This window comes from Oryctolagus cuniculus, chromosome 17 (genome assembly GCF_964237555.1).
Source record: "Oryctolagus cuniculus chromosome 17, mOryCun1.1, whole genome shotgun sequence".
NCBI lineage: Eukaryota > Metazoa > Chordata > Mammalia > Lagomorpha > Leporidae > Oryctolagus > Oryctolagus cuniculus.
Window position 1 is genome coordinate 15,429,826 of NC_091448.1, and position 23,876 is coordinate 15,453,701.

Below are 23,876 nucleotides of genomic sequence, written 5' to 3' on the forward strand. Positions count from 1 at the left end.
TTATATTTTTAAAAACTGATAGTAATAAATATCTTGACTCACTAATATACTTTTGTTGATGACTAAATTTTTAATGCTGGATAATAGTCTTATGTCATATGTTCTGAGACAGAATTATTGGGATTATGAAACACTGTAATAGTTAGGATCACTATTTTTGAAATCTGAGTCTTAGTTTTGTCTCTTCATGTGACCCAGGACCTCCCCTTTTATAAAAAAATTAAAAAGCATAGGGGTGAAGTGGGACACACAGACACACGTAGCCACACCCCTCCCTTTTGCTAGTTCACACACAGGCAGACGTAATTCGCATTTACTGGTTCACTCTCCAAATGCCTGCAACCTGGGGGCAAACTGAGGCTGGATTCAGGAGTCTGGAATTCAACACAGATCTTTCACATGGGTGTCAGGGATATAGCTACTTGAGCCATCACTGTGGCTTCCATGTGCACTGGTGGGAAGCTGGAGTTAGGAGCTAGAGCTGATCATCGAACCCAGGTCCTCCAGTGTGGAATGCAGGCATCTTAACTCCTAGGGTAAAAGCCTGTTTCCTATTTTAAGTCTTAGTTTTCTAAGTCTAAGAAAGATTATTATTCTATTATATAAGATGAGTTATTTTACAGCTAGTTAGGCCAACCCTATTTATTTCCAGGGATTCATACAAATCTTGTGCCGATTCTTGTCCAAGATATTTGCTGTTTAAAGTCTGAAAATCCCTGGATTGCATCCAGGACTAATTTGTTCAAAACTCACACTTGGTGGAATTACATGGGTAGCCTTGCTTGGGTACGTGACTATAGCGGTACCAGAATCCTCATAGGAAATCTTTTGAAAGCTCTCTTGAAACAAAGATTCTTTGCATCAAATTTGGTAGCTTATACTCTAAGGGACAGAGAGCATACCACTAAGTGATTAGGAAGGGACCCTGGGGAGCTGAACCTGGAGGGCGGCACGTCCTCTGTGCTGACCTCTATTCTCTTTTCTGTGCCGCTGTATCCTTACTGAAAGCTTTTAATATACATTTTCTGTGGAGTGTTATGCATCCTTTCAAAGATCTGATGATGTGAAATCTTTACAAATATCTTCGAATAAGATTATTATAAAGATTAAATAGGAGATCGGGACCAAGATGGCAGAATATAGAGGGAGTTTACTGCTACAGTCTAGGAGAAGCTCAGTCTCAGGGAAGAGAAAAAATGGTGGTATGGTTCTCTCTACCAGATAGAGAGGGCAGGTGCCATTTTGGATATAAGTAACAGATGAGCCAGCTTGTGTCCACACGCCAGGCAACTAGCCAAGTGGAGGCCTCTGAGTCTGGCTGGGAGAACTAACAGGGGGCTGCGTGTTCATGACTGTGGGAGGCTTGTGTGCCAGGACTGTGAAAACACCATGGCTACTTAGGAGGGCTCAGGGTGTGGCTGGGATTTAGGGCAGTCACTGTGGGAGGCTCCACATGCTCTGGGTTCCTTGTTTTCCTGGTGAGAGTCATTTCAGCAGAATCAGTGCTTACACTGAAGACTGCACAGATACTTTGTGTGGTTCTTATGGCAGCATGGATGAATATTACACCCACTCGGGCTAGCACCAAGGTCCTAGTCTCCTTTGAGGAGAGGAAATGAGCATGAGACGACAACAACAGAGCAGAACAAACCTCCCCTGTGGTAAAAAAAGAGGAGATTTATCAAGCCCAACCTGGGTGTTACCTTGGATACTCCCTTCACCCTAGGGCAACTAACACAGCTCCCTGGCCATACCCACCACATGCCTCTAGGTATTCACTTAAAAATAGACACTCCACTAAGCCACAGAGATGTAGCCCAAAGATAAAAGCCATCACATGGAAAAACAAAACAAAATAAAAAAAGAAACCAATGAGTACCTCCAAAAATGCCAAATAAATGCATCAATTCAAGAAACAAGACTAGGTAAGACAACTTGATACCCCCAAGAGGATACAAAACTTTTAATACTAGAATATGAAAATGAAGAGTTTGAAGAAATGCCAAAAATGGAATTCAAAAAATTGATCATAGGATTACTTTGAAGTAATCAGAAGCAAATGCATAAGCTACTGAAATCTGTACATGACATGAAAGAAAACTTCTCCCATGAAATGGAGATCTTAAAGAGAAATAAAAATGAAATATTGGAAATGATGAATTAAATAAAACAAATTAAAAATGTGATATATGAATCCCTGGAAATAAGTAGGGTTGATCTGCCCATTGCTGAAAATGGGGTATTGAAGTCCCCCATTACTATTGTATTGAAGTCTATGTCTCCCTTTAGATCCCTTAACATTTATTTTGAATAGCCAGGTACCCTGTAATTAAGTTTATATACGTTTATAATAGTTACATCTTCCTGTTGAAATGATCTCTTAATCATTACCTACTGCCCTTTTTTGTCTCTTTTATACTTTTTGTGTTAAAGTCTATTTTGTCTGATATTAGGATGGCTACATCAGCTCTTTTTTGGTTTCTGTTGGCATGGAATATCTTTATCCATCCTTTCACTTTCAGTGTACATGCATCTTTTTTGGTGAGATATGTTTCTTGTAGGCAACAAATAGATGGGTTTTGTTTTTTTTAATCCATTCTGCCAGTCTATTACTTTAAACCCCAGAGTTGAGGCCATTTACATTCAAGGTGCCCATTTATAAGTAACGACTTTGCCCTGCCATTTTTACCTAAATATTTATATTTTTTACTTTGAATTTCCTTTGTACTTTTATTGGGAGAATTTCTGCCTTCACCTTCTTTCATAGTGATGACCATGTTTCTATGTTTCTAAATGTAGCACATCCTTAAGTATCTTTTGTAGGGCTGAATGGGTGGTGACAAATTCTTTCAATTTCTGTTTGTTATGGAATGTCTTTACTTTACCTTCACTCATAAATGACAGCTTTGCAGGGTATAGTATTCTGGCTTGACAGTTTTTTTTTTTTTTTCTCTTAAAACTTGAAATATATCTTTCCATTCTATCCTAGCCTGTAGGGTTTCTTATGAGAAGTCTGCTGTCAGTCTAATTGGAGATCCTCTGAAAGTAATCTGGCATTTCTCTAAGCATATTTGAAAATCTTTATGTTTTACTATGGTGAGTTTGATTACAATGTATTGTGGTAAAGACCTTTTCTGGTCATTTCTATTAGGAGTTCTATGTGCTTCCTGTATTTGCATGTCCCTTTCTTTCTCCTAATTAGGAAAGTTTTCTGTTATTATTTCACTAAAAAGGCCTTCTAATCCCTTTTCTCTTTTCATGCCTTCAGCAACTCCTATAATCTGTATGCTGGGTTTTTTGATAGTAACCTGTAGATTCCCAACAGTATTTTTTAATTTTCTAATTTATTCTTTTTGTTTTTGGTTTGACTCTGTAATTTCTTGTCTTTGTCTTCTAAGTTCGATATTCTTTCTTCTGCTTCACAGATTCTGTTGTTAAGGCTTTCCACTATGTTTTTTATTTGTTCTGTTGAATTCTTTTTATTTCTCCTTAAGATCTCAATTTCATGGGAGGAATTTTGCTTCATTTCCTGTACGGGATTTCATTAATTCATGTATTTGCTTCTGATTTCTTCTCTGTAATCTTATGATCAATTTTTTGAATTCCATTTCTTGTATTCCTTCAATCTCCTCGTCTTCACAATCTAGTATTGAAGTGTTATGTTCTTTTGGGGGCATCATATTGTTTTCCTTATGCTTATTTCTTGAATTGGTGCATGTGTTGTTTGGCATTTGTGGTGATACTCATTGGTTTCTTTTTTCTTTTTTTCTTTTGCTGTGGCGCTTTTTATCTTTGTACTATGACTCAGTAGACACAGGGAGAGTCTGCTTTCAGTGAATATCTAGAGGCTTGTAGTGGGTGTGCTAGGGGAGCTCTGTTCAGTTTTCCATGGTGAGGGGTGTGTCTAAGGTGACACACCCAGGTCTGGAATGGTAAATCTCTCTTTTTTTAAAAAAAAAAAAAAAAACGGAAAAGTTTATTCTGCTCACTTGAGCTCCTCTCCTGAAAGGAGATCAGTGCCTTATCACTAGCCCCAGTGGGTATAATATTCATCTGTTCTTCCCCAAGGACCACACAAAGGATCTGTGCAATCCTCAGTATTAAGTTCAGATTCCTCAGCAATGTTCCTCACCAGGTAACCAGGAATCCCTGACTGTGTGGAGCCTCCCACAGTGACTGCCCAAACTCCCAGCTACTCTGTCAATCCTCCCACAATGCCTCATTTTTTTTCATAGTCCCAGCACAGAAGTTTCCCCAGTTTTGAGCTCCCAGCCCCCTGTTAGCTCTCCTAACCAGAGTCAGGAGTCTCGACTTGGTTGGTTGGTGAACACAGACACTAGCTTGCGCACTGTTACGTATTGCCAAAATGTTGAGTACTGTTTGTTGCGGGACACCTTTGTAAAGTGATCAGTGAGAGAGAATTGTGCCCCTCCTTTTGCTTTTTTTTTTCTCCTCTTGTATGGCAAGTACACTATCCCCTCAAGGGCTCCAAGCCCAGCTCTCTTTAGGCTATGCTTGCAGCTTTAGCACCAGTGTCTTGGGCTGCTGTTGTCTGCTCTCACCTCACTTTCCAACGGTGTTGTGTAGGCTTTCAGCTGCTGGAGTCCTGAGCTGTGGGTCTCCACACCCTCTGAGTAGGTGCACCATGTCCTTCTAATTTGCATGGAGTTTCCTCTGCCATTTTCTCCCTAACTTTCCCTGAGACTGCACTCTCTCTACTTTTTTTTATAGAGCAGTAAGCTCCCTCCCTACTCTGCCTTCTTGGAACCTATAAATAGGATTCTATAGATTTTGGCATGCTGCAAGAGTGACATACTTAGGCATATGCATGAACGGTTAAAATTCTGACACCTATAATTATAAAACATACTGGTTCAGGGCCAGCACTGTAGCATAGTGGGTAAAGCTGCCACCTGCAGTCCCAGTATCCCATATGGGCATCAGTTTGAGCCCCAGCTGCTCTACTTCTGATCCAGCTTTCTGCTGTGGCCTGGGAAGGCAGTGGAAGATGGTCCAAGTCTTTAGGTCCCTGCACCCACGTGGGAGACCCGGAAGAAGCTCCTGGCTCTTGGTTTCGGACCAGGACATCTCTGACTGTTATGGCCAATTGAGGAGTGAACCAGTGCATGGAAGACCTCTCTCTCTCTCTCTGCCCCTCCTTCTCTGTGTAACTCTGACTTTCAAATAAATAAATAAATCTTTAAAAAAACATACTGCCTCAAACCAAGTCACACAGAACTGACAGATACATAAAAGAGTTTCAAATTAATAATTAAAAATAAACATATTTAATAACTTTTGTGCTTTTTGCTAATGGGGCATAATTAAATATAGACCACAAATAAACAATAGGCTATCTTGGAAGAATTGTTTGAAATCATCTAAGTAATAATTTGGAAAAGTAGATTTTTCCACACAATCCTCCTCCAATTGTTCCCTACTCCTAACTGAATACTTAGTAGGGGTGGTAAAATAATTTTACCTTTTGGAGTCCACAGAGAAGTGCAGTCACAAATAACTTTTAACCTCCTCTGTTTTCATAAAACTCTCTATCCATATTAGTGAAGAATGAACTTTTTATGAACCACTTCAATTGATAGACAGATGATATATATGAGTTCATGGGAAAAAGTGGATTTTTTTCTGCCCACCCCTTCTTGTCACGTAACAGCCTGATAGTGAGTGTTTAAGCAGGGAGGGGTGCATTTCATTTTCTTTACCTTTATTTCTCTCTCTGCAGTATCATCAAAGACCAGGACAAATTTCACATTTATATATAGCTCAACAACTCAAAAGCATAATTTCAAAAAACCTTAAGCTTGTATAATTATTTAAAAAAAGACACAAAATTATTAATATAAAAAACAACTTACCAATGATGCCACTATCTCTGCTTTCAAGGGTGGAAGTTGGACTAGTAACAGCCCCATAGCTGCAATCCTTGGCAGTTGCATTTGTACTAACAGGTGGGAGGGTGGAGCAGGGGCTACTGGCTGGTGGAGAGGCAGTGCTGCTAGTTAGGGTGGAACAGGGACTTATTCGCTGGGTGATTGCTGAAGTCTGAAAAAATGGAATCAAGAAGAAATAAACTCACAAGTTGTGTAAAGTATATCTTACGGTAAAATAAACGCTTTGATGAAAAAAGAAGAAATAATCTACATGCAAGCCACTTTTATCTATTAGGCTCTACTTGATTTTGCTTTTCAGTATAAAAGATTCTGAGAGGTACAATTAAGGTGAAAACTAGATGAATTTAACACTAGCAGAGACTTGTAGCAAGGGCCCACCCCCAAGGAAATGTCCAGTGACAAGCACTTTAAAAAGTACTAATTCAAAGAACTGAATATCCTGGGCTGGCACTGTGGCATAGGGGATAAAGCCACTGCCTGCAATACTGGCATCCTGTATGCATGTCTATTCATCTTGAATGCTCCACTTAAGATCCAGCTCCCTGCTGATGGCCTGGGAAAAGCAGTGAAGGATGGGGCAAATGTTTGGGTTCCTCCCACCCATGTGGGAGACCCAGAATAAGCACCTGGCTCCAGCCTGGTCCAGCTCCAGCCTTTGCAGCCATCTAGGGAGTGAACCAGTGGATGGAAGGTCTTGTCTCTCCCTCTCTCTCGGTAACTGACATTCAAAAAAAAATATTAAAAAAAGAATTGACCATTAAAGGAACAGAATGATTTTTTTTTAATTAAGCACATATTTTCCTTGCTACTTCCAATCAATAAAATTCTTCAGAAGGATTGGAACTTTATTTTGTTAATAATTCTCTCTATATAGAAAGAGAAATAATACTTCTGCAGCTGAGGAGAAATAAAATTCTTAATGCATTCTCTTTGATATATAAGCAGCTGCCGAGAGATAACAAACAAATGTAAGGAAATCACCTTGTGCTAAAAGTTTGTCTAATAAAATATATCAAACTATTATAATTTAACAAAGTTTTATTCTGGTATGAATCTAATATTTTAATAACAATCCATCCTGCTTTAAACAATATTCTCATTTTCTTCTTTGTGAAAGCAAACTGCATTATATGCATAATATAGCCAATGTGGAGACTAAGCCCAAACAATACTTATTATTTTTACTCCAAGTGATTTTCTGAATAGAGCATATATCAGAGAATGTCCACCTCAAAAGCTTCAACTGAAAAGAAAAGATGAAGTTGTTTAGAGAACAGAAAATTGCTCATGGCCTACGACTGAAAAGCCAGAACTTATATTTATTTCACGAGGCTAGCGATACAGAAAGGTAACATTGTTTTTCATGCAGTAAGCTGAAATGGACATCTAACTGAGCCACTCCACTTCTTAAACCTTTTGGTAGTTTTCTCCATTGTCCCTAATGTTCTCCAGAAGGATCAATAAGAGAGTCCCAAATCTGGATCTCTTTTTTAAATTTTTAAAAATTTACTATTTTTTAAGATTTAGTTGATTTCAGCTGGCGCCGTGGCTCACTTGGCTAATCCTCTGCCTGCGGCACTGGCACCCCAGGTTCTAGTCCCGGCTGGGGCGCCAGATTCTGTCCCGGTTGCCCCTCTTCCAGTCCAGCTCTCTGCTGTGGCCTGGGAGGGCAGCAGAGGATGGCCCAAGTGCTTGGGCCCCTGCACCCACATGGGAGACCAGGAGGAAGCACCTGGCTCCTGGCTTCGAATCGGTGTAGCGCTGGCCATAGCGGCCATTAGGGGAGTGAACCAATGGAAAGGAAGACCTTTCTCTCTGTCTCTCTCACTGTCTAACTCTGCCTGGCAAAAAATAAAGAAATAAAGAAATAAAAAGATTTAGTTGATTTATTTGAAAGAGTTACAAACAGATGTAGAGATAGAGAGAGTAAGGTCTTCCATCTGCTAGTTTACTCCCCAAATGGCTGCAATGGCCGGAGTTGCACGAATCAGAAGCCAGGGACTTCTTTCCGGTCTTGGACTTGGGCCATCTTCCATTGCTTTCCAAGACCATAGCACAGAACTGGATCCAAAGGGGGAACAGCTGGGACTAGAACTGGCACCCATATGGAGGCGGAGGATTAACCTACTGTGCCACAGTGCCAGACCCTTTAATTCCAACTATAAAGTAAGCCACTTATTGTGTGGTCTCAAGACAGTTTCAGGATATATTATATTTCAAGAAGGCTATCATTTAGCTTCATTATTAACATTTACATTTATGTAATGCTTCACAGTTTAAAACATCTTATATATTATTGCATTTTTCCTTATCAACTTTTTTTTTTTTTTTTTTTTTTTTGACAGGCAGAGTGGACAGTGAGAGAGAGAGAGAGAAAGGTCTTCCTTTTGCCGTTGGTTCACCCTCCAATGGCTGCTGCGGCCAGCATGCTGCAGCCGGTGCACCACACTGATCCGATGGCAGGAGCCAGGTACTTCTGCTCTCCCATGGGGTGCAGGGCCCAAGGACTTGGGCCATCCTCCACTGCACTCCCTGGCCACAGCAGAGAGCTGGCCTGGAAGAGGGGCAACCGGGACAGAATCTGGCGTCCCGACCGGGACTAGAACCTGGTGTGCCGGCGCCGCCGCAAGGCGGAGGATTAGCCTAGTGAGCCGCGGCGCCGGCCTCCGTATCAACTTTGTAAGAGAAGCATGCGTATGATTCCCTACTTTTTTAAAAAGACATGAAATTGAAACTGAAAGTATGAAAGATAATGAATTTCCCCAAACCATCCAGTTTCACATATATTTACATAATAATTATATTCCATATTATTTTATACCTTTTACTTATATTGCATTTTATAGCTTATACAGTCTTCTCATATTCAAGACTTAACTTGATCCCTACGACAATCTGGCCAGTTTATACTATTTCATATTACCTAGGAATATTATGGTATAGTTGTTAAGAATATAGGCAGTAAAAGCAAGTCTGTTTTTTAGAAATCTGGATATGAATACTGTCCCATCACTTTCTGGAACCATTTCCATTTTCTTATCTGAAAGTTATAATATGAATGGACAGTATTAGACTGCAATGTAAGGAAACTTAAACAAAATAGCCCAAGTAAGCAATTAGTATTATGAATGGTATATTGCAAGCGTTTTTTAAATATCAGTTATTACTACTTGTAAGACATCTAAAGCTCAGAAAGGTCCAATACATGTCCAAAATGGTAGGTGGTTGGAATTGACATTGGAACACAATTTTTTTTTTTTTTTTTTGGACAGAGTTAGACAGTGAGAGAGAGAGAGAGACAGAGAGAAAGGTCTTTCTTCTGTTGGTTCACCCCCCAAGTGGCTGCTATGGCCAGTGCACTGTGCTGATCCAAAGCCAGAAGCCAGGTGCTTCCTCCTGGTCTCCCATGCAGGTGCAGGACCCAAGCAGTTGGGCCATCCTCCACTGCCTTCCCGGGCCACAGCAGAGACCTGGACTGGAAGAGGAGCAACTGGGACAGGATCTGGTGCCCCAACTGGGACTAGAACTCGGGGTACCAGCGCCGCAGGCGGAGGATTAGCCAAGTGAGCTGCAGTGCCGGCCCCTGAACACAAATTTTCTACTGAGTCAATGACTTCTCTATCACACAATATTATTTTAATTATTAAATCAAGGTTTACTCAATTATTTTAAGATTAGTTTATTTAGTAAGTGTACAAGTTAAGGTGCATTCTGTAGACTTATGATTTTGTTTAGGAATCACTATGATGTGAAGACTGAAATGCAACAAGCATAAATTTTATCACCTGAAGAAATGTAGTTTTGTAGAAATAATCGGGTCACTGGGAAATACGCAGGTTATGAGATCGAAGACTTACACATCAATGTTACTTGATGTCATCATCAGAATGATCAGAGAGGGGCCGACGCTGTGCCACAGCAGGCCTGAAGCGTGGGAATCCCATATGGGCGTTGGTTCCAGTCCCGGCTGTTCCACTTCCTATCCAGCTCTCTGCTATGGCCTGGGAAAGCAGTGGAAGATGGCCCAAGTCCTTGGGCCCCTGCAATTTTATAAAAGACCCAGGAGGCTCCTGGCTTCAGATGGGCTCAGCTCTGGGCATTGCAGCTATCTGGGGAGTGAACCAGAGTATGGAAGACCTCTCTCTTTGTCTCTACCTCTCTCTATAACTCTTTCAAATAAATATAAAATACATCTTTATAAAAAAAAAAAGAATGATCAGAGGATAATCATATAATCACAGAATAATCACATAGTTGAACATTATCAGAATAGTCACGTTTTAATGAAATGAAATCAAGAAATGAAACGCAAAATATTTATACAAATTTTTAAAAAAATCAAAGTTTATAATTCTAATTTAAAAAAATTATTCAATTATTTGAAAGTCAGAGTTACAGAGGGAGAGGGAGAGACAGAGAGATATTTTTCAGTGACTGGTTCACTCCTCAGATTGTCACAATGGCCGTTCTGGGCTAGGCCAAAGGAGGGAGCCAGTAGCTTCTTCTGGGTCTCCCATATGGGTGGCATCTTCTGTTGCTTTTCCCAGACCATTAGTAGAGAGCTTGATTGTAAGTGGGCAGCCGGGACAAAAAGTGGCACCCATATGGGATGCTGGTGCTGCAGCTAGCAGCTTTACTCAATCTGCCACAACACTGGCCCCTACCATTCTCAATTTTTATTCACAGAGCATAAATGCAGACATAGTTACAATGTAAGTTGATTAAAAAAAACAAACAAACAATAATCAGCCTGCCATCCTGAAGCTTACTTTCTTGTATGAAACACAAAAATCCTACAACTGAATATGTAATGTAATACTACTTACAATAAGACCTATGTGGAAAATAAATTAGTAGGAGAAGGGGATATAGTGATGGGCAGGAACTCGGGAGCTATTAGATAAGTAATGAAGCAAGATTTCTCTGAGGAAGTAACATCTAAGCAGAGCACTGAATGAAGTGAGGAAGTGATTTATGTGGGAAGAACATTCCAGCACAAATGAGTATGTGTTATGCTCTTGCAGAATGACAAGGGTGCCCGTGTGGCTTGGGAGCAGTGGGTGAATGGGAGAGAGGTAGGACATTATGCAGGAGAGATAGGGGCTAGATCACAGTCATGTAAAAGACTTCAGATTTTATTCTAAGTGTGATGGGAAAACAGAGGAAAACTGAAAGCACAAAAGTGACAGAATCAGATTCACATTTTACAAGGATCATTCTGGCTAGTATCAATGAACAGACTACAGAGAGGCAAGAGTGGAAGTAGAGACCTATTAGGAGGCCTTTTATTCAAGTAGTAAATATTTACTTAGTACCTACTAATGGAAGACAACGTTCTAGATACAGAGAATATAGCAGGGAGTAGAAAAGGCAAAACTTCAAGCCTTTTTTTTTTTTTTTTTTGCCTTATTTTCTAGTAGATAATGAAGCTGCCCAGGGAAAGGTTAACAGTGGCTTGACCTTGGGTGTAGCAGAGGAAGTAGTGAGAGGGATCAGATTTACTATATATATATATATTTTTTTTTTTTTTTGATTTTTTTGACAGGCAGAGTGGACAGTGAGAGGGAGAGACAGAGAGAAGGTCTTCCTTTTGCCATTGGTTCACCCTCCAATGGCTGCCGTGGCTGGTGCGCTGCGACCGGCGCACCGCGCTGATCCGATGGCAGGAGCCAGGTGCTTATCCTGGTCTCCCACAGGGTGCAGGGCCCAAGGACTTGGGCCATCCTCCACTGCACTCCCTGGCCACAGCAGAGAGCTGGCCTGGAAGAGGTGCAATCCGGCGCCCTGACTGGGACTAGAACTCGGTGTGCCAGCGCCGCTAGGCAGAGGATTAGCCTAGTGAGCCGCGGCGCCGGCCAGATTTACTATACATTTTGAAGACAGAACCTATGATTTGAAGAAAGGGTGAATCTGTGATGTGACAGACAGAAAGTCAAGAATTGTTCCAATGCTTTCAGCCTAAGCAAGCATGTGATATCATTTATTAAGTTGTGAAATACTGAATAAGGTGCAGGTTCCAGGGGAAAATGCAAGGGTTCATTTATTGACATGTCAAGTTTGAGATATATTTTAAATAAATAGGTAGAAAATACTATGTAGATAGCTGAATATATAAATTCAAAGTTGAGGGGAAAAGGCAGGGCTAGAGTTAATTTAGATTTAAGGTAGTATTTAAAGAAATGAGAATGGAGGAGAATCAGAAAGGTTAGTCACCGTGCATCTAAATTTTATAACTCTCTAGGTTATTATAATGTACAGTTAGCCAAACCAATGACCTATACAGTGAGGGTAAAACAGGAAAGCGTCCCAAGCACCAAAATGTCATAGAAAAGCTATATAATATATTCAAATACTCTGTATACATTTTATCATGACAAAATGAGTATTTGACAAAGTATTCACCAGTACTAATAAAGGATACATGCAGTTTAAAACTTATTTTTTTTCTGAACAGAATGCTTCACTACAAGACATTCATAGTAAAGATTAAGACCACATAAATAAATCTGACTCTAGGACTTCCTTTGCTACATTTAAATGAAAAAGAATGTAGTACATTTTGTTGGAGTGAAATATGCCAGACACAGAAAGAAAAATACCAGATATTCTCTAATACATTTGGGAGCTAAAACTTAAAAAGAAGAAATCAATAAACAAAAAAAGGACAATAAAAAAGAAAAAGAATATAAATATCAAAAAAACATGAAACAATTGCAAAAATACCATAAAATATTGCTGATACTTTTAAACTGATAGGATACTTAGATGATAAATTTTTCAGATTTTCTACTTTTATAATATATTCACTCAAAACATTTTTTAACTATTTATTTATTTATTTGAGAGGGAGAGTTACAGACAGAGACAGACAGAGAGAAAAGTTATCCATACACTGGTTCACTCCCCAAATGGCCACAACTGCTGGAGTTGGACTTTGATCCAAATCCAGGAGTCAGGAGCTTCTTCCAGGTCTCCCCATGGATGCCCATGCACTTGGTCATATTCTACTGCTTTCCCAGGCCATCAGCAGAGAGCTGGATTGAAAATGCAGCAGCCAAGACTTGAACCAGCGTCCATATGGGATGCTGATGCCAAAGGTGGAGGCTTAACTGAGTATGCCACAGAGCTGGCCCCAAATGACTGTTTTTGAACATATATTTAGCTATGTACTATAAGTTTTGTTATACTTAATGTCCATGATTATAGCTCATAATATTTTCTAATTCTTGAACTCAAAAGCTGTTGAATAATCTTCCAATTTCTTCTTCAACTCCAAAGTTGTGATTTAACATCTAAACATTTGGAAATTATCTAAGTTATCTTTTAGCTGTCATTTTCTAAGTTTTCATTCTATAACTTATTAATTTCACTACAGTTAACAGTAACTGAAATCTTTAGAAATTAGTTGATATCTGCTCTATGACTCAGATCATCATCTTCTTGATAAATAATTCGTGTGCACTTTAAAAGAATGTGTATTCCACTATGTTTGGGTACAGTGCTCATCTATTTCAATTTGTTTCTTGGCTGCCTTGTTTGCTTACTTGTTTACTTGTTTATTTTCTCAAAGTAAATGAACCAAAACCTAAAAGTGGCCTTTTGGGTTTTTAATCTAGGAATGAAACTAAAAGATGTTTCATATATTGAAGGAATATAGTGACTGTGGAAAATTAAGTTATATACATTCCAGGCCTCAAAAAGTATTCAACAATTTGGATTATTCCTCTCAGGATGAACATACACACAAAGCAACCATTTTTTTCCTTGTATAATAAAACAATTCATCCCATTTCACAAAGCTGCCAGCAAGCAGCTTACCTGATTTTCATCCTGTACTTCCATACTGTATTGGTCACCTGGCTGAACTTCTGTGACTTTCTCTCCAAGGAGGAAACCCAGACGAGTCATGAGTGTGTTTGCTGCCTCATCTACAGATGGAGGGGGTCCAAGGTCCTGTTCAGCATCACCTATAACAAGAAGGCATTGGAAAATATGAATCATTCAAAATAAAATGGTCCAGTTCTATAACTATTCTTATATTCATAGTAAAGTTTAATCTTGAATTCAGATCAGTCTTATCTTTAGTTTTCAAATTCTAAATTCAAAATTATAAGGCCCATGTATGCTAGTTTATTTTTCTATCTGTAAAGTTTTATCTACTTGAAACACTTGAGTTTGAGTATTTTTATAACTTGCTGAACAGAGGAAATTTTCCATCTCTTTAGCAGTTGGCCTTTCAATGCAGTCCTAGTCTTAGAATCTAGTTCTCAGCCACGACCACTAACTCATTCAGTTTTTTTTTATCTTTGTCTTTTAAATTTTGGATAAGTATCCTTTTATTTTGAAATAATTCTGAAGTACAAAAGCTTCAAGAATAGAATAAAGAACATTTTTTTCCTTAACCATTTGCAAGCGGTGACATTCCACTATTCAGACAGTATGTATTTCACATAAACAAGGACATTCTTTTACATAATCAGAGTATCAGCAGAGAAATCAGGAAACTAACATTTGAATTAATTATGACCATGGCCACAGACCCTACTTAAGTTTTAACACTTGGCTCAGTCAGTGTCCTTTATGGTAAAATGATGCAGTTCAGGATCATGTAATATACTTAGTTATCAGTCCTATTTTTGTCATCTCTTTTAATCTAGAACAGCTCTTAAGTTTTAATTTTCATGACTTTGATACTCTGAAGGATTATAGGATAGCTGTTTTGTACAATGTCCTTCAATTTGAATTTATATGATGTCACCACCCAAATTGATTCAGGTCATGCATTTTCTTAGGGAAGAAAGGGATTTAGAATATTGAGAGCTAAGCACCAGCTATACCTTGCTTTTGGAGGCATATCACAAATGGAATTGTGTTAACTTGGATCACTTAGAGTGGTTTCTGCCAGATTTTTCCACTTTACACTTTTCCCTTTTACAATTATTAAGTATTTTCTGGGATTATGTAAATATCCTAATTTTCAACAAGCTTTTAAAAATTTGTGGTAAAATATACATAAAATTTTATCATCTTTAACTTTTTTATTTTTTTTAATATTTATTTATTTTACTTGAAAGTCACAGTTACACAGAGAGAGGAGAGACAGAGACAGAGAGAGAGGGAGGGAGGGGGGAGGGGGAGGGGGAGGGGAGGGGAGGAGGAGGGAGAGGGAGTCTTCCATCCGCTGGTTAACTCCCCAGATGGCTGCAATGGCCGGAGCTGCACCGATCCAGCAGAGAGCTGGATAGGAAGTGGAGCAGCCGGGTCTTGAACCGGCACCCATATGGGATACAGGCACCTCAGGCAGTGGCTTTACCCGCTACGGCCCCAACTATTTTTTTTTTTTTTTAAGAGATTTATTTTATTTATTTGAAAGACAGAGTTACAGAGAGAGGTAGAGAGAGAGAGAGAGGGGCCTTCCATCCGCTGGTTCACTCCCCAGATGGCCGCAACAGCTGGGTTTGCCTGCCGATCTGAAGCCAGGAGCCAGGAGCTTCTTCTGGGTCTCCCACACAGCTGCAGGGGCCCAGGGACTTGGGCCATCTTCTACTGCTTTCCCAGGCCACAGCAGAGAGCTGGATCGGAAGAGGAGCAGCCAGGACTGGAACTGGTGCCCATATGGGATGCTGGCACTTCAGGCCAGGGCATTAACTTGCTGCGTCACAGTGCTGGCCCCTCATCTTTAACTATTTTAAGCATATAATGTTCATTATGTATATTCATAATGTTATACAATCATTGCTCCCATCCATTTCCAGAACTTTTTCATTATCCCCTGGAAGAAACTGTATCTCCTCAACAGTAACTTTCCATATCCTCCTCTCTCCGGCCCCTAGTAACTTCTATTCTACTTTTGCCTGCATCAATTTCCCTATTCTAGAAATCTTATATAAATGGAATTATGCAATGTTTTTCTGTCTAGCTTATATCACCATAAATTTTTCAAGGTTTCTAACGTATATTAGAATTTCATTCCTTCCTATAGCTGAATAATATTCCATTGTATATTTATACCATATTTGTTCACTCATTCATCTGATTTTGGATACTTGGGTTATTTCCATCTTTTAGCTATCAGGAATAATAATACTATGGGCACTGATATATCCGCTTGAATCTCTCCTCAAAAAACTATCGTTGACTATTTTTAGCATCTGTTAATGTCTCTTGGTTAATTACCAACATGCTTCTCAAAAAGCTATTTTTCGGCCGGCGCCGCGGCTCACTAGGCTAATCCTCCGCCTTGCGGCGGCGCCGGCACACCAGGTTCTAGTCCTGGTCAGGGCGCCGGATTCTGTCCCGGTTGCCCCTCTTCCAGGCCAGCTCTCTGCTGTGGCCAGGGAGTGCAGTGGAGGATGGCCCAAGTCCTTGGGCCCTGCACCCCATGGGAGACCAGGATAAGTACCTGGCTCCTGCCATCAGATCAGCGCGGTGCGCCGGCTGCAGCGCGCTGCCGCGGCAGCCATTGGAGGGTGAACCAACGGCAAAGGAAGACCTTTCTCCCTGTCTCTCTCTCACTATCCACTCTTCCTGTCAAAAAGAAATTAAATAAAAAATTTAAAAAAAAATAAAAAAAGCTATTTTTCTAAATTTATTTTTTTAAAACTTATTCATCTATTTCTCTATAGAAGGATCTAATCTATTACTGTATTCATTTATTTCTCAAATTATTCTAATTTTGGCTAGGATAAGCCCTTTCCATTTGGGTTATGTAAGCTTTTTTTTTTTTTAAGTTTTATTTATTTATTTATTTGAAAGTCAGAATAACACAGAGAGAGGAGAGGCAAGAGAGGTCTTCCATCCGCTGGTTCACTCTCCAGATGGCCATAATGGCTGGAGCTGTGCCAATTCCAAGCCAGGAGCAAGGAGCTTCTTCCAGGTCTTCCATGTGGATGTAGGGGCCCAAGGACTTGGACCATCATCAACTTTTCCCAGGCCATAGTAGAGCTGTATCGGAAGTGGAGCAGCAGGGACTCAAAACGGCGCCCATATGGGATGCCTGCAGGCGGCAGCTTTACCTGTTATGTCACAGTGCTGGCCTCATTTTTTTTTTAAACTATTTATTTATTTATTTATTTGAAAGTCAGAGTTGCAGACAGAGAGAGAGCAAAGCAAAAAGAGAGATCTTCTATCCACTGGTTCACTCTCCAGGTGGCCGACAGCCAGCACTGGGCCAGGCTGAAGTCAGGAGCCATGTACCATCTAGTTCTCCCATGTGGGTGGCAGGGGCTCAAGCACTTGAACCATCCTCTCAACTGCTTTTTGCCCAGGCCATTAGCAGGGTGATCAATCAGAAGTGGAGCAACTGGAACACGAACTGGCATCCATATGGGGATGTTGACAGCAGCTTTACCTGCTCTGCCACAACGCTGGCCTCTGCTCTGTGAACTTTTGACATATTCTTGTCATTTTCTGAGTACTTCTTTACTTTCTGGTAGAAGGTATTCTAGGCTCATGCTCTGTCTCAACCTTGCTATCATTTATTTTCTACAAGTAGCCCTGGTTTTCTTAGGGAAGAAAGGTATTTAGAATATTGAGAGCTAAACACCAGCTATACATTGCTTTTGGGAGGGATATCACTGTCCTCTAGGCCCACCATTAGACAGTTACATAGTATCTGCATGTACACATATGTGTGTATATATATATACTTATATATACATATATGCACATGCTTATACTCGTTTTATTTGTAAATCTACATACACACACAATATTCACAATGATAACTCTAATCTAAACCACAGGGCTAACTCTAGCTTCCTCTACTCCAAAGTTGAAACTGTTTTTCAATAGTGAGAAACCAGGCTCCCAGTATTCTTACTTATTTAATCTGCTCTCCCTCCATGCAACACATTTCACTGCTGTCCTGCATACAGAAGTTCACCCTCCAAGTTCTTGCTCTTACTCCATGCTAGATAGGTCTTAGCTACCAGTTGCCCTGCAGTCAGGTTCATTCTTTGCAAAATTGAGATGTAATTTACATACTATGGAAGCCACCTCCTCAAATCAGTGGCTATTGGTATACAGTAGTTCCCACACCCCCACCCTCAAGATGTATGTCCCACACCCCCAGTGTGTGCCTGAAACCACAGACAGTACTGAACTCTATCATTTAATGCTTATTCTGTCTGAAATAAATGTGTACCAAGAACTGTGGTGCATGCAGGTTGAGGTGTGATAGCAAAACTGACATGAATTTCTTTTTCCTTCTTCACAATTTCATATTTAGAAGATCTGTTGTTATCATAGATAAACTTTTTTTCTTTCCTTAAGTGGAAAACATTCAACTTTTCACTTAAAAGAAGCACTTTATAGCTTCCTCTTGTCATATCAGATTTATCAGCATCACAACTCTGTACTTTGATGCCATTAGTAAAATAAGTTACTTGAATACAAGCCCTGCAATACTATGTCCGTCCATCTGGCAACTGAGATGGCCACAGATCACTAATGAGCAAGCAATACACACAGACCAGTTACACTGGACAAAGGGGCGATTCATATTCCAGGAGGGCTAGCATAAGATTTCATGATGCTACTCAGAACGGCGCACAATTTAAAGCTTATGATTTTTTTCTGAAATTTCCCATTTAAATTTTTGGACAGTGGACAGTTGTAGCTAACAAACTGTGGAAAGTGGACAAAGGAAGACTAATATATTTATAGGGTTATATAAACATCATCACAATCTAATTATATTCCTCCAAATAGAAACCTTACTAAGGTTAATTTTTGTCCCCTAAAATTCCTGATTTATAGTATTCATTTTAACCCTCTGTTTGAAGATTGTTATCTTTCTAGACAATTAGCTTTTTAGGTTCTCCCACAGATTGTTTTTCAATGGTTACAACTATAGGAATTCTTTTTCAAACTTTTTCACTGAGAGATGCAGAACAGAGTCAGTGTGGGGTTTATTTTTAGACTACTCACTCTCTAAAGATAAACTGCTTTCTAAATAAAGAATTTATAGAAATCACATAAAATGAGCCAGAGAACAGAAAATGATCTATTATAAATGTAATATAAAAAAATTTAGGGACTGTTCACATAAATATAACAACATTTTTTCAAGGTTTTAAGTTCAGACATATTTAATATCACCTTGTAATAATCTACAGTAGCACAAATCTTACAGGACATTAAAAAACCTTTTTATGAAGTCAGATATGTGCTTTAAGCAAAACAAGCGCATCAGCTGTAGTGTTATATGATGAGAAGCGAAAACACAACAACTTCTTACTATTTAAAGTATTCAGTGTTACATTCGATTCTATATACCAGGAGAGTAAGATTAAATTGTTATTATTCAGTTTAACATTTCTCTACTGAAGTTATAAGCTGGGGGTCAGAAGGGTATATGTTTATTTGTGCACAAGTACTAAACTCAATTAGTGTTCTATCTGTGGAAAATCTACATAGAACTGTATAAATGTAACATTACGTTATTAATATCTTCATTTTACAAATAAGAAAGTCAAGATGCAGAGAAATTATCTCTTCAAAGTTACACAACCAAGAGTGGGTGTGTGGTGCAGTGGTTAAGCTGTTGCTTAGATCACCAACATCTCACATTGGAGTGCCTGGGTTGGCTCTCCATTCTGGCCTCCTGCTAAAAAGCAGAAGTGATGCTCAGGTAGTTCGGTTCCTACTACCCATGTGGGAGACCTGGATGGAGTTATGGGCTCCTAACTTCAGACTGGTCCAGCCCTAGCTCTTGTGGGCATCTGGGAGTGAATTGGTAGACAACAGATATCTGTCTGTCCCTCTCCCTGTCTCTCTGCCTTATGAATGAATGAATGAATAAACCCCTAACTTCTAAACAAAATCACACAACCAGTAAATGGTGCAGCCAGGATTAGAATAGATGCTCCCATTATCATGACAGAATGTCTTTCATATTGCAAAGAAACAAAGAAAATTGTGAGAATGTATACATAAGAGACAACTTATTAACAGGTACATAGCTTACAGTATTTTAATGTAACAAAGCACACTGTAAACACTGAGTAATTCAACGGAGGATTCTCAAGAGAAGTTTCAATCCTTTCAATCCTTCTTAGGGTAACTTCAATCCTGTCTATGTTACTACTTTTGTACTTTCAAACACTAATGCAGAGCCGGCGCCGCGGCTCACTAGGCTAATCCTCTGCCTTGCGGCAACGGCACACGGGGTTCTAGTCCCGGTCGGGGCGCCGGATTCTGTCCCGGTTGCCCCTCTTCCAGGCCAGCTCTCTACTGTGGCCAGGGAGTGCAGTGGAGGATGGCCCAAGTCCTTGGGCCCTGCACCCCATAGGAGACCAGGAGAAGCACCTGGCTCCTGGCTTCGGATCAGCGCAGTGCAGTGGCCATTGAGGGGTGAACCAACGGAAGGAAGACCTTTCTCTCTGTCTCTCTCTCTCTCACTGTCCACTCTGCCTGTCAAAAAAAATATTTATTTATGAAAGTCAGAGTTGCACAGAGAGAGGAGAGAGGAGAGAGAGAAAAAGAGAGAGAGAAGAGAGAGAGAGATTGATTGTGTCTTCCATCTGATGGTTCACTCCCCAATTGGCCGCAATGGCCAGAGCTGTGCCGATCCAAAGCCAGGAGCCAGGAGCTTCTTCTGGGTCTCCCACACGGGTGGCAGGGGTCCAAGGACTTCGGCCACCTTCCACTGCTATCCCAAGCCATAGCAGAGAGCTGGATTGGAAGTGGAGCAGCCAAACTAGAACCAGTGCCCATATGGGATGCCAGCGCTTCAGGCCAGTGCTTTAACCCTCTGTGCCACAGCGCAGGCCCCAACAATTTTCACTTTGATTATGACCTTGTCTAAATAAGGTCAGAGTTTGTGAACTCAAGAGGCTTCCATAGCCTTGGAAGCTCATGACAAAAGCTTTGGGTGACTACTGATGACGTAAATAAGAGTGTCAATTGTTAAATCAACAACAGGAGTCACTGTGCACTTACTCCCCATGTAGGATCTCTGTCCTTAATGTGATGTACTATGAGAATTAACAGTAAAAATAGTCTTCAAACAGTACTTTATACTTTGTGTGCCTGTGTGGATGCAAACTATTGAAATCATTACTCAGTACAGAGTTGATCTTCTGTATATAAAGATAATTAAAAATGAATCTTAACAAAGAGTGGGATGGGAGAGGGGGTAGGAGATGGGATGGGTTGCAAGTGGGAGGGTAGTTATGGGGGGAAGAACTACTATAATCCAAAAGTTGTACTTTTGAAATTTATATTTATTAAATAAAAAAATTAGTGAAGCTAGTAGAAGAGTACACAGTTCATTATTCTATGCACTCTACTCACTATTTCTGCGAATGTTACAGAATTTTGTGCAATGATATTTCTTTTAAATAACTCAGTGATTTTTTAACTGTACTCCCTAGGGAACATCTGGCAATGACTGGAGAAATTTCCGATTGTCACAATCAGAACCCCTTTTGGACAAGGGTTGTTACTACTGGCATCTAGAAAGGAGAAGTCAGGACGCTGCTAAACATTCTACAAGTAAATAGAATAGCTCTCCACAAACAAAGGATTATCAAGTTCCCCAAATCAACTGACACTGAGAAATGCTCAAACTGCTATAATCATCTTATCCGTCAAAATTTGGCATTCGGGATGAACCCTTAATACACAGCAGTAGGGAAACCACTATCCAAGCAGTTAATTGTAAGGATTCTTAAGAGTTACTTCAATTTTTGGCTTACAATGACTTTTTAGTCTTTGGACCATTTCCATTCCAAGGACTGGGTCTGGTTTTTTGCTTTACTAGATTCTGCTATAATCCTTTCTGTTACAGTGTCTGTGTCAAGAAGGGTGGGATATGTCAAAGCACAGAACAACTGAAACAGAAGAATATGAGGTATCAAAGAATTTTCATAGATGATCTTTTATTAATTATAACACTAGCTAGTACATACGGGAATTAACTCTATACCAGGTATTGTGTCTAAAAGTCTACTGTGTCAATATACATATTAACTCATTTAATCATCAAACTATCTTATGGGATATACAAGCTCTCTCTCTTTATCTGTCACTCTGCCTTGAAATAACTAACTAACTAAATAAAATAAAAATTGTTATAATATATGTGTATATAAGTACTAACTTCCAAAGCACATTATTAGGAAGTTAGATTGGAAGTAGAGTAGATAGGAGGCCAGCTTAGCCAATGGTGGCTTAACCTGCTATGCCACTGTACCAGCTTCTGTTTTTTTACTTTGACTTGTATATTGAATAATTACTTAAATGAGACAAATAACACCTTTAGATTTTAAAATAGATTTGTCACACAGTACCAAAGATGATCTACACTGATTAACATAATAACAGAAAAGTTGTCTTTAACATGAGTAGAGTAGGCATATTATAGCATAATGCAAAGATTTATAATGTAGCAGTTTACATTAACTAATTAACTTGAGAGGCAGAGACAGACAGACACAAAGAAAGATCCCATATGTTGGTTTACTACTCAAATACCAACAATGTCCAGGAAAGAGCCAGACCAGAGCTGTGAGCCTGGAACTTGAATACAGGTCTCCCACATGTGGCAAGAAAGCAATTACCTGAGTCTTCAACACAGCTTCTTAGGGTTTGAATTAGCAAGAAGCTGGAGCTGGGGCTGGTACTCAAACTCAGGTACTCCATGGGATGCAGACCTCTTAAGCAGTGTCTTAACTACTTGGCTAAACACACATCCCTTGCGTAGCAATTTATACTCAATTTTTTTTTTTATTTGACAGAGTTAGACAGTGAGAGAGAGAGAGACAGAAAGGTCTTCCTTCCTTTGGTTCACCCCCAAAATGGCCGCTACGGCTGGAGCTACACCGATCTAAAGCCAGGGGCCAGGTGCTTCCTCCTGGTCTCCCATGCGGGTGCAAGGGCCAAGCATTTTGGCCATCCTCCACTCCTTCCCCAGGCCACAGCAGAGAGTGGACTGGAAGAGGAGCAACCGGGACTAGAACCCAGCACCCATATGGGATACCAGCGTCACAGGCGGAGGATTAACCAAGTGAGTCACAGCGCCGGCCCCTATACTCAATGTTTTAATAAGACATTGAATATTAGAAAAGAACACTCATTCTAAAATTGCTTGGCAACAGAGTCAAGCAATAGTAAACTAGAATGAATAAAGCTTGCAGTTCATGATCCTCTTTAAATCCTTAAGAAAAGTCTGCACTGTTTTGCTGGATTAACTCCACTTTCCACTTAAAAATTGTTTTATGGAAGCAATTACAATATCAGGCTCATCTATTCATAACTATACTTTAACTGTTATGACTTCTGTAAAAGATGAGAAAAAAAAAGCAGCAAACATAACACTGAACTTACCTCACTGAGCTTTCAAATACATTTGGGACTTGTAGCTGTATGAAGTAGACAACCACTAATCTACCCCCAGTCCAATGGCAAAAGAGCAATATCAGATGGAGGTTATAGGCAGAAAGGCAAGTTTTCAACACTTTAGGCTAATGGTAGCACCCTAATCACAACAGGTAAAAAATGTCAAAACATTGATGCAAAATACTAATTCCAATGAGACTTAGTTCCAAGTCCAGATAAGAGACAACTTGCTCAAACAGATGGACAGCGAACTAACCTAAAAGCCCTCTTGAAAAATGAGCTTGTATATGTTTCAAGTAACCAACTAGTCAATAATACCATTTCAATTTCTTGATACAAGTTGAACGTTCTTACTTGAAAATCTGAAATGAGCAGTGCTCCAAAATCTGTTAAGGTAGACTTGACACCGCAATTGGAAAATTCTATACATGGCCTCATGTGAAAGGTCAGTCAAAACACAGGTGCACTAAAAATAACATACAAAACTGTTTTCAGCTATGTGTAGGTGTGCATGAAACATAAACATGGGTGTCCCAACCAGAGACTTAACTTCTGCACAAAACACTTATCCCTCTCTGACCTCAGTAACACAAAACTGTCTAATAACACAAAATTTACAGCAAT

General features: G+C 39.8%; 1 protein-coding gene across 19 annotated transcripts in view; it reads right to left on the bottom strand.

The window, feature by feature from the left end:
- TANC2 (tetratricopeptide repeat, ankyrin repeat and coiled-coil containing 2) overlaps window positions 1-23,876 on the bottom strand; it is a 438,885-nt gene that overhangs the window by 177,513 nt on the left and 237,496 nt on the right. For 18 of the 19 annotated variants that reach the window (XR_007911352.2, XM_051825098.2, XM_051825097.2 and 15 more), the window contains 2 exons: window positions 13,728-13,876; window positions 5,874-6,060 (listed from right to left, as the gene is read on the bottom strand). Coding sequence is in view for 18 of the 19 variants with exons in the window: in XM_051825098.2 (XP_051681058.1) it covers window positions 5,874-6,060; window positions 13,728-13,876 (336 nt within the window). In the remaining variant the exon portion in view is untranslated. Of the gene's footprint in view, window positions 1-5,873; window positions 6,061-6,535; window positions 6,648-13,727; window positions 13,877-23,876 lie in introns of those variants that run through there. The other variant, XM_070060502.1, reaches the window with a different exon arrangement.